Source organism: Azolla caroliniana, unplaced genomic scaffold (assembly GCF_043228905.1).
Source record: "Azolla caroliniana isolate FFs.n. ecotype wild unplaced genomic scaffold, voAzoCaro1.0.p SCAF_20, whole genome shotgun sequence".
NCBI lineage: Eukaryota > Viridiplantae > Streptophyta > Polypodiopsida > Salviniales > Salviniaceae > Azolla > Azolla caroliniana.
Window position 1 is genome coordinate 4,195,724 of NW_028230455.1, and position 12,122 is coordinate 4,207,845.

The 12,122-nt window shown below is 38.2% G+C and overlaps 1 protein-coding gene across 1 annotated transcript; it reads right to left on the minus strand.

The window, feature by feature from the left end:
* Positions 1-2,303: 2,303 nt before the first annotated feature.
* On the minus strand, positions 2,304-7,304 carry LOC147850828 (arogenate dehydratase 1-like). Its single transcript, XM_087335408.1, has 12 exons — positions 7,191-7,304; positions 6,603-6,757; positions 4,961-5,028; positions 4,764-4,856; positions 4,159-4,359; positions 3,961-4,041; positions 3,695-3,790; positions 3,511-3,588; positions 3,335-3,424; positions 2,988-3,058; positions 2,689-2,770; positions 2,304-2,549 (listed from the first exon to the last, which is right to left on the minus strand). The coding sequence occupies exons 2-12, from the start codon at positions 6,730-6,732 to the stop codon at positions 2,478-2,480; spliced, it is 1,062 nt and encodes a 353-aa protein (XP_087191534.1). The 5' UTR covers positions 6,733-6,757; positions 7,191-7,304; the 3' UTR covers positions 2,304-2,477.
* Between the last annotated feature and the right edge of the window lie 4,818 nt (positions 7,305-12,122).

Sequence of the window (12,122 nt, forward strand, 5' to 3'; positions counted from 1 at the left end):
CATCTAGACCTTAAAGCAAAGGAAAGATTCCATTGCTTATTATTAATTGAGTATTGGTCATTGATGAATTCTCTGGGGTTGATTGTTTTAAAGTATTGTTTTACTGGTCTACAAGGATTTCGGTGGTGTTGATCTTTAACAAGTATGTCCCACTGCCTAACTTGTGGTTCAGATTATATATTTTCTATTTGAGCTAGAATATTTTTTTTTATAATTTGCGAAGACAATACACATACATGTATTCGGTAAAGTGGTTGCTCTTGCTAATCTTGATGCCCAACTTTGGATATATATTTTTCTATAGCAGATGAACCTTATGGACTTCGTTTTTGGTGGATGATAAGGGTAATGAGGTAAAAATGCATGTTTGTGTGAATATTGTTTATATGGATAATGTATGAGAAGGGAGTCAATAATGACAAAATGCAGTGAAGAGGATTGTTGCACAACTAATTTTAAATGATTTGTGGCCATTATGCTTTTGTTAGACGGGAATGGGTGCAATGTTTAATAAAGTTGGGTTCAGAAGAAAGGTATGGATAGTGATAATTTAGTGTTTTATAATCTTCTCTATGAATTTTCTGCCCTTTTTTCTTTCTTCATAAGTTCATCTGCCATTATGGAAGGAAAAAAAACTATGGAGGTGTAGGTTGTATGTTTAAAGCATCAATCCTCAATTTATAAAGGGTGAGTTTGGAAAGTTGTGACCTTGAACCGAAATCAAAGAGAAGCAAATGCGTAAGTTCTTTTATGATTTGAATTTCCTCTTTTCTTATTCTGGTTTATGTTTGAAGTGCATTGTAACATTTCTACTGCAATCGTTTTGTTATTCCTGCAATACTCTGTTTCCATGTCTTCTCTTCATGTTACAGAAACATAACTTGAGTCAGTAGTGATCCCAGGCAAACCCTTTTACTTAATTAATGTATGCTTAAGACAGGAATCTATTGTAATGCTCCCCCCTTCTTTGGGTAAGGACCATTAATGTGAGATTACATGAATGGAATCTTTCCCTCTTATATACATGTGTATACACTCATAACATGCCCTTTTCTAACCTTTTGAACAGTTCAAACATACCCACCCTTCCATTCCTAAATGCACAATTAATTGTTTCCATTGTGTACCTAAAGAACGTATTGTGTTTCATGTTTACTGAGTTTCATGTTTTATGTTTACATGTTTACTGAGTTTCATGTTTAATGTTTACTGAAACATTTTTGACTCTTGGAAGGTTAGATTGCTGCAAATATGAAATATGCATCCATCTGTTTAGCCTTTGCAAAATCATCATCGATCATACATGCTTATGAAAGAAAAAACATCACAAGAATTTACCCTTCTTTAATAGGTGTATAGACATTATTTATGAAAGAAAAAACATCACAAGAATACACCCTTCTTTAATAGGTGTATAGAGTTATATGCGTGTATTATTTTATACAATATATAGGCATGTGGGACTATATATTATATGAAATTATATATAGGCGTTACAAATATGAAATTTTCTCCTGTCTTATTTTACCATGATTTTCTCCCTCTGGGTTTTCAATTAGCAATATTGATGTTTCTTACACTGGTCTTCTTCCATAGTTCCCCTCTTTGACTCTCCTTCACCAAAATCTAGAGCCCTAACAACAAGACCAAAACTCCCACCCCATCACTGACCCTTTCATTATACTTGCTCCTATTGTTTCCTCTGCAACCACAATATGCGCACATTTAAACCCTATTGTTTCTACTGCAACCACCACAATAATCGTATACTTTTCTCCCATATAGAGTTTTTCTTAAACCCTAAAATCACTATCTTAAATTATCAAAAATAGCAGAATACTTTTCTCCCTGATAGAGTTTTTCTTAAACCCTAAAATCATTATCTTAAATTATCAAAAATAGCAGTATACTTTTCTCCCTGATAGAGTTTTTCTTAAACCCTAAAATCATTATCTTAAATTATCAAAAATAGCAGAGCATACTTTTCTCCCTGATAGAGTTTTTCTTAAACCCTAAAATCATTATCTTAAATTATCACAAATAGCAGTGACTCGGATGAAAATAAATTTAGGGCGATTTCACGTATTATAAAATGAAAACCCATCTTCCTAGAAATTGTTTGAAATTGGTCTTTGAATTAATAGAGTTTATATTTTTTGAAAAATACAGTATATGACCAAATTCATGGAGGACTACATTTTTTTACATTCATGCAGCCTATGCCAAAATTCATGGATAACTATACTGTTTTTACATTCATTTGAGCTATTCAAATCACATATTAGAATAAAGACACCTTTGGCAAGCATTTGTCACTGATAACATTTTGCTCCCCCAAAAAAATTCACTGAAAAATGTTCTCATAATTTACAGCTTATTATTCATTAATTCATAGGGATGTGTGAATTTACAAGTCCACACCCACAGCATCATGACTAGATGGTGATATCATAGGTGTCCAAAGACATCTTGGATTCTTATTTACGATCCTTAATGGGAGTTATGTCCATGGGATAGCTTCCCAATACCCTTAAGAAAGTAGCAAACTCCTGACATAGAAATAAATTCATAATGTAAGGTTTGTTTATTATTTGGAAAGTTAACAATAATTAAACATACACTACATTTGTCTACTCTTCCGTGTAATAGACACAATAAAAGAATGCAATTAATGCAACACAAACCAACCTGTAAATGCCGGAGTGCATTTTGAGCTCGTTGATCGGCCATTGAAGCTTCGAAGTCCACAAAGAAGAGATAATCAAAGTACCTGTGGATATACACATTGTCCAGGGATATAAAACTCCCTATTTGCTAGTTTCTCTTCACATTATATGGAAAATATTTCCTATTTTTACTGGCAAATTAGTAAAAATAAAATTATGCTGGAATTTGTTTTCTTACAGACAAGCTCTGAAACAGCACCTTTTCCGGAGTGTATTACAATGCAAGGTTAAATACATGCTCATCATCTTCCAAACACTTACACTGACTTTGTAATGCCATTACTGTCATCCACCACACGCAAAGGACATTTCCGCAGAGGACGGCTTTCAATCTGGTAGGTTTTTTAATCAACAAAATAAAATTAACTCTGCATGGTGCAAAGGTTGAGAACCCTCAGCATACATTATTGTAGAAAAGAATGCAAAAATTTAAGATCATTTTTCTAATCTTGATATAGAAAGGAGTAGAAAGAATATAATAAATAAGGGTTCTTACCATGCTTGATAAAGAATGGGATAGAAAGAGTAGAATACTAAACAATCTCCATAGCAAAAGAGGAAAGAAAGTCACCAAGGTAATGAATAAGAATGCATAGTGTAAGAATTACCTTTGTCAAATTTATCTCTCGTAAAGCAAAGACTGCCAATGCTTTAAACAACACCCCAGGACCCTCTTCCAATGTAAATGTGATGCTCGTCTTTGTGATTCCATGTGTTTTTTAAGAATAGTGATTAGATCAATCATGAAAGAGAGATACATTATCTACAAAATTACATTGCTTACCTTGAAAGGCCTATCTGATCGTGGAATAATTGGTTCCCGTGCCAACATAAGGAAGCGTGTAACATTATCTGAATCATCCTATAAAATGAAAACAGCAAATTGCAATGGTACAAAAAAAAATGAAATGATAAGAAGAAGCATATACATATATTGGTATCGTGTATTAAGGAGACGTTAGGTGAACCTGAATGCCATCAGCAAGGATCTCCAGTCCATATATTTCAGCTGCCCTAGCACTTGCAACGGCCCCCGTATTACGCAAATTATTTGCTGCTATAAACTAAAACAGCGGAGAGAATTCCTTCATAATCTTGACAAAATCACAAAAGAAACACTGTATGACTATTATAAAAAAAAGTTAACCTATAAATAATTATTATAACCCTAAAAAATACGAATCTCACAAAAATAATGATCACAAAGAAACCCATAGATTAAGAGATACGGCACCTGTGCCGCACCAGCAGTATCATCGACAGCTTCTCTAATAACATTGAGTTTTGTTAGTGTATTCTCACATTGATCAAGCGCCTAGCACAAAGTAGACATCACACAGCAATGTGGAATTACAAGAAGTTAGGTAAGACTCAAATCTTTCAGAGCTATTGTCCCACGTAAAACTAGTAAAGAGAATACAGATACACACACCTGCGCATGACTCAAAACCCGATGGAGCTCCTCTTTCTTCACACCAGGCAACCCTAGAAGACAGTGATGCACAGAGAGCTGAACTTCCCCGACAATATGAAGCCTATGTCTAAGCAATAAATCATAGTTCCTATGTATGCTTCCTCCAAGAGAGTTTTCTATGGGGAGGACTGCCCTATCTACAACCCAAAGCTCAACAGCCTGCATAATAAGTAATTATCATCAGTGGAAGAGCATACAAATAGAGAGTACCCAAAATTATTGACAAAAATCAAATTCAATATCACTCTTCATGGCAAAATAAAACCATTTATGTGAATAATAGCACAAATTTGAGTACTCAAATCTCCACCCCTCAAACTCATTTTCTCTTGCAAGCAGCAAAAGTAAAAAAATGAGCATTAAAAAACGAACAAAAGAAGTTCTGAGGTGAGCTTCCGACACTCTTTTCACTTCAAACGAATACCTTTGCACCCAAGAATTCCAATTCTTTTCTCTTACAGTTATAAAGGCAATAACCCTTAAACCCTTCCTTTATAATTCAAAACAGATGCGATGGAATCCATTTCCTATATAACTTCTCCATAATGTGTTTCTGCTATCACCTTAAAAGCCGCTTCAAATTGTTCACACGGTACAGCTTCACAATTCGAATATGCTCTTCCTGCTGCCATCTCACTGTAGGCACCTGGGACACCCTGCATGCAATAATAATAACGCTCAATGGGAACTTGTGTTTCGTAACACGACAATGTATATAATATTTCTCATTAAACAGAATATATGCATATGTCCCAGTTACCTGGTATGCTGCCCTCAGCCGGGACCCATGTGTAGGCTTAGGTGCCAAATCTGACATGGATAAAGGCCCTGTGTAGATAATAAGAAAGCAAAAGTTATATGGAAGTAAGCACAAAAAAGTTGTAATAGCTAAATTACTATAGATTTATATTTAAGAAAACATTGGCCCACTGAATGCTTTAGATAGCTTGCAATATTAAATCTTCTTTCTATAGACTTTAATGCTAGTGCAAATAAGCTACCTATGGTTATGTTATCCATTGATGTACAACCATGATACATCTACTTTGGCTTTGTTACAAAAATGGCTTCTTACTTATTGGTCATCACTTTATGTGATGACTACAAGAGGGAATAGAATTGATGTTTTATCATCCATGAGGGCAAAATTTGACGTATTGGACCAAATCAGCATATTATCTTGTACATGACCCCTTCTTGGTGGACATTTGAGTATGTCATTTACATAGGAAGAGGAGAGAGAGAGAGAGAGAGAGAGAGAGAGAGAGAGAGAGAGAGAGGAAATTTTACTATCATCCTTGTTACTCAAGCATGACCAATGAGATTATAGTGATTGCAAGTAACAGTACACACTAGGTTAGGGTTGACAATGTTGGGAAAGTAAGCTTGAGTGATGGAAAGTAGAGCATTGCAACAGAGTGATAGTCAAGAATCCTAAATTTGTGTGATGCAAAACATGAATTAGTTGAAGATTCTCCTCAGTGGTCCTTGATCACCTAATCTCACATCAAAGAGAATGCGCGATGAGCCACATGGAAGAAATTGTATCAATGGCAGACAAAGTGATGGGTTTTACTGATTACGGACAAGTTTGCTCTATCCATTCAGAGAAGAAGACAATTTTGTTTTTTTTTTTGAAACAAATGTAATATAATGTTCAAAGCATGAGGCTCCACATCTCTCCAAGTGATGATACATTGGATTTGCAAGGCTCATCAGTTGCGGAATCCATTGAGGCATCATCAACAAGTGTAACGCGTACGTCTTCCAAACCATTGCTTTATTTAGTCTTTTGAAGTTTTATACTTGCTTCCAAGGAGATTATTCTAGGAAGTTGGCATGATTTTTTTGTTTTATAATCTTAAGCATTTGGACTCCATAAAACACGTCCTGCCTATGATCTCAATGACAAATGATTTGATCTCACCTAGAAGAAAGGAGAGTTGATCTCTCTAACCCTCTATTTGTTAACCATAATAAATTTTAATCAACAGTTATAATTTGGGTGATGCACTATTTTTTTTCATTGTCAATCATAATCAAAATTTTATTTTGACTGTTAGTAAATGGATCATTTCTTCAAAGTTAGACGATGATTAGGAGCTTTATTACATTTAATGAACAAATCAATAAAATCCGTGAATGGTAAAACAATTAATGTCTAAGCATGCTATCTAAGGTTAATCAAAACACTCGTAGGACCAAAAACACTTTATCCACTTTTCTTTTTCTTTTCCCATTCCATCACATCGCATCACAATCACAATCACAATCACAATCACTATCAGAGACAGTTAATCACATTGGTATTCATCAACAAACATTACTTAATTAATAAATTAATTATGTATTAAACTCCGCTTAAAATTTAAGAAGAGAGGCATAGTAGTAGGTCGTGTTACTTGGAAGGGAGGCAGAGATACACTTGATCTGAAGCTTGTTCTTCTGGTGGTCAATAGAGTCAAGGTTCCCTGCGTCAGCAACGGCAGCAGGATCATCATCATCATCACAGTCGGGAGTGCTCTCCTTCATCGCCTCGATCTTTCTTACTTACTTACTTGCTTGCTGCTGCTGCTTTAAACAATTCACATACATACGATGAATGAACTGAACTGAACTGAACCCTAATCATGTATGTATGATGTGTGTGTGTGTGTGTGTGTCACTGTAAATACATACATACATATACATATGTAGCTCTCTCTGTTTTCGTGGTCTTCTTTTATATGTGCGTGTGGATGGATAGCCATTCCATGGGGACATATTTCTTTTTTGTTTTTACATGTATGTAGCTAATTAGGTATGTACATACATACATATATATGTATATTCTAATTCTATACACATACATACATATGTATATACATACACTACATGTAAAAGGGTATTGTTTAAAAAAACTCCATGTTCACACTATGTACATGCATGCATGATATGGCCTTTTTTACCATGCATCATCATAGCATAACATATATGTATTCTACATCGACCACAAGCCCTACCTATCTTATTGGATTGTCTTCAACACCTTGCGTTTTGTGTATTTGTGTGTTTGCTTGCAATGTGGGCGGTTTCACGTTGTTAGCACTTACTATGTGTGAACTATCTATAAACAACAATTTGCTATTAATTTTTTCTGTTCTCTAATAATTGGTCTCAATGGATTCTCGTTTATCGTTATATGCATCCGTTCCTTCTATGGTTTGCCTCTAAATTTCGCATCTCTAAAGATAAAGTCTATCAATTATCTAAAAAACATTAATGAAATCCTTTTTCTCGACAATAATGAGTCCAGAACTCAACTATCTTTTACACTTCAAAAGAAATTGATCCTAGAATGTCATTAGTATAAAGCTAATAAGCTTTTGAAGATATCAAGGAGAGCTTTCTCTTTTATATTGTGACTTTATGGTATGTGATAGACACTCTACTTAAAAAAGATTGGAATTTCCCTTTCGTAACATTGTTAATGCCTAGTGGATGTGGTGGCTCTTATATGCTTTGCATAATTGTCTCTTAGTGCACATTGCACTAGGTGTTATTTAAGTGCCCTCAATAATAGATAGTTATAGCTAGTGAGTGGTTTATAGACAAATATATACGTGTAGCATGATGGTATCATCCACCTAATGGTCATCTTTGCCATGGTGTGTGATATGTCCTTTAGGCTCAATCCCATCTCATAACGCCTCTCCCACAATATTATATGTTCAAATGGTCATGTTGCCTTCTTTGTGGCATGATTTATCTCCATATTTATGATTTATATCTGCGCAAAAGTAGTGTGTATGTTTAAATGTTCCAAGATTCCAACAATAATGAGGATCTTATGGTAAGTTAAGAAATCTCTAAGTTGTCGTATGACCAGTTAACATACAGGCAACTCCTCTAACAACATGGTGCCAATGAAGTTTAGGTTGTGAAAAAATTCAAATCAAAATTTCCTTAAGCCACATATATCCCAATACAAGCAAGAACCCATTTCTCATACTCTAGTTGTACCATATTTCCCAATACAAGTTGGTCAAAATACTACCTTATATGATGGCCCACATATAGCAATAACTCCCTAAGATAAAAAAACCCCACCAAAATGGTGGGAAGTTTATGTGTTGCCTCACATTGTGGTAGTTAGTCTTACCTAATTAATGTCAAACCAAGATTTGTGATGTTGAGTGTATGTACTATGCACCTGTGTTCTACCACAAAAGGACATTTGGGTTACATTCATTGAAATCAAAGAGAGGTATTGGTCCTTCGATATGTACAAAGATGTAGCTCACTATGTGAAGAGTTAATACAAATGACAAAGATATTTCGGAATACCATAGGGATGAGCAACATTCAACCTTGTAGAAATCAAGTAAAAAGTACGGCTCTTAGAAAGAGGACGATGCTCATGGTTTCTTTATTTCTATCCAAGTTGTTGTTCCTAGGTATGAGCTCATCAATCAAATCATGTCAAATCGTAACAAGCTAGATCCCAATGAAGCATATGATGTGTAGCTGTTAAGTGTTTGGATTGCATGACGACTAGTCGTGGAGAAGAGCACATCAACAAGGATGTAGTATGGCTAAAGGACCTACGAAGAAGGAATTATTAGGAAACAGGTCCCTCTGGATGGGAAGTGAGAAGAACAATGTTGATGAGCAAACTTGGCCGAGGCCGAAACCGGATGTGGAGTACCCGGCAACGGAAGACCCGGTGAGAACCGGATGACGAGTACCCGGCAAGGAAGGCCCGGTGAGAACTGGATGACGAGTGCCCGGCATGAGCCGGATGATGCAGGCCCGGTGAGGAGTGCTCACCGGATGAAGGGACATATTCGTAAATATGTTTCTGAGAGTCCATTGGGGCTATATTTGTAAATAGCCGAAAAGTCATATTAGTATAAATATGACTTAGGGCAAACTTAGTGAAAAAAAAGGGTAGTCGTCATTCTTGTTGGTGCAAGATTTGAGTGCGTAACTGTGTACAGAGAGAGAGAGAGAGAGAGAGAGAGAGAGAGAGAGAGAGAGGAAGAGGTCTTGCCTCTGTTGTAACCGCTGCCTGTGGCGAAGATAGCAAGCTCGAGGTTGTTGCCTCGGTGCCTTACTATTGTACATTGTGATATAGTGATAGTTTGCAGTCTGTGGGCTACCGTGGTTTTTCCCTAGTTTGGGTTTTCCACGTAAACATCCTGTGTACTCTTCTCTTCACTGTGTCGTGCGTACATTACCCGTTTTTTGTGTATGATTCTAGGCTCGGTTGTGGCCGAGCGTTGTTCATCGGGAGCGTGTATTCCTGTCAGGAATGACAAGAGGAAAGAGGGCTAAAGGACATCCAAGTGTGAAAGATTGATACCCTAAATGTAAATGCTATATAAACCACATGGTGGTGGCTTTGTAAGGGTTCTTCCATTTGTAAAGATCTCCCTATTGATTAAGAGCTAGAGCTTCCTCTCCTCCTTCTTGTAACCTTTAAGCTTAAGAGAGATTAGTGAGTTGTTTAGTTAGAGAACACTAATATCTCTTCCTTGTTGGTGCTAGACCTCTTAGAAAAGAGGGTTAATAAACATATTCATCACTTTTATTGTTTATATTCATTACCTTATTGTCTATGAGAGCGAGCTTGAGAGAGAGAGAGATATATCATGCTTAATCATCTATTAATCGTTAAGTGAGTGTGAGGCTCGGAGGTGTCCGACAACCATCTCCGCCCGATTCGCCATCAAAAGGATATACGCTGATCCGGACTTTGCAAACGACATTGAGGAGTTAACTCCATCGATACATAGATCCTACACATCTATTTGGTGTCGTTGACGGGGATACGACCGACGCTTGAAGCCGACTTCGAGTGATCAAACACTCGTAGGCAACCCACTTAATGAGGGAAGAAATCAAAACGAAACCATGTTAATTAAAATTTTTACTACACATTTTCATTAAGTTAATTTTCTGTTTTTTTTTTAGTTTTAATTTCCCCCTCCTTAATCACTCGGACATTAGCAAGCTATTCGTCCGGTTAATGCTAAGCATTGTTGAGATTTAGCCGTTGCAAGGCAAAAGTGATCACTGCGATTCTCGCTGATTACGATCATCTACGGGCCACGAAACAACCCTTGGCGCCAAAAAATTCAAATTTCCTGCTCAAAGTTCATCGAAAGATCAAGTTCGACAAGAGAACATCCTTTGACGAAAGATCAAAGTTTGCCAAATCCTCATCTTTCGACGAACCCACATCCTTCGATGAACCCACATCTTTTGACGAAAGGTCAAAGTTTGCGAAACCCACAAAGTTCGACGAAAGATCATCTTTTGACGAACCCGTAAAGCTTGACAAGAGAACATGGCCGGATCCTCATGGACGGAGATGTTCAAAACACGACCCACACGCCAGGAGGAGTCCACACAAACCAACCAAACACACGGTGATGAGCCATCTAACCCAGCTCGATACCATGGAGGGTGGTTAACCCCGGCAACGCTACCAAACATGAACCTCCCATCGAGCCCGGCAACTAAAGCACCTCTCAACACACCCCACTACAGGAGAGCCCAATGGCAGACCCGCTCAGCGTAGAGTGACACATACGGGATGCCGCGCAAGATTTACGTGTGATAGAACAAGAAATCAATATATGGACGATGCAACTCGCGAAAGGGGGACAACTGGAAAACATCACCCGAGATATTGAAGCCGCTTTGGCAGAACGGAAAGGAAGCATTGTTACATACACACCATCGAGGCCGTGAGCTCAGCCCCGCACTGCATTTGAGCACAACGAGCAACAACCCAAACGAAGCACACACGCAACGACACCCGACATCGCCACGTATGGACACGACCCCTACACCTGACCAAACTACCTCAGCACCCCTGAACACCGAACTCGCACTAGCATTACAATCCATACAAACCCTCGTGGCATTGATGGAAAAAGAGCGAGCGACCACAGACAATGCGAGAAACCCCACAAACGACAGCAGGAATTGTGCTTCCATTTCTAAACTAGTACCTTGCTTTCTCGATTTCGGTGACGCCTATGATCACGTAGAAAGGTTCAAGCAGATATGTCGAGCTTATGAGCCCCTCACAGAGACCACCAAAGTAGCCGCATTCGGACTTACACTCGATGACAAAGCCAGAATTTGGTTGAGGACTTTGAATGAGGACATCGTCACGGACTTCGAGTATGTCATTGAAGATTTCCTAATAAACTTCGCTCGTCGAGGGAATAAATGGAACCCGATCGACCAACTTTTCGCCCTCAAGTAAGAAGCGAATGAGACGGTTAGGGACTACATATGTTGCACGAAAAGCCTTCACCATCGTTGTACCCTGAGCAACAAGATTTCGGATGACAAATTGATGAGCCACTTCATCAATGGGTTGTTTGACCCGACACTCCAAAATTTCCTAATTGCCAGGATGTGTTTGTCATTCGCTGAAGCTTGCACGGTAGTGATGACTTTTGAAGATTCAATGAGCGGGTTACGGATACCCACTCAAGTGCCTACGAACAACCGTAAGAAGCCCCCAAATCCCACCCCGCCCACGCCATCGAGACTACCCCGTATAGAAAGACCCCAAGCATACACCCAAAGAGAAAATGTAAGGTGTACAGTGTGCCATGGCTACCACACGGGGCATGAGTGCCCTCTCCTCCACCAACGATGGCCGCAATACTGTAAGTGGTGCAAAACCTTTGTGATGCATTCTCAAGAGAACTGTTGCCAAGCCCCAAATGGAAGGTATAGCCAAACACCAATGGTCGAGCACCCGCGCTCACCTCCACCGCTTAGCTGCCCACACTACCAGCAATACTTCTCCAACAACCCCTAGTACCACGTATCGGCGCTCGCCTCGCCGAACTAGAATACGCCACCGATATCCAAACTCAGGTTGGGGGGGGCGCCCCCGAAAATGAAGACTCATA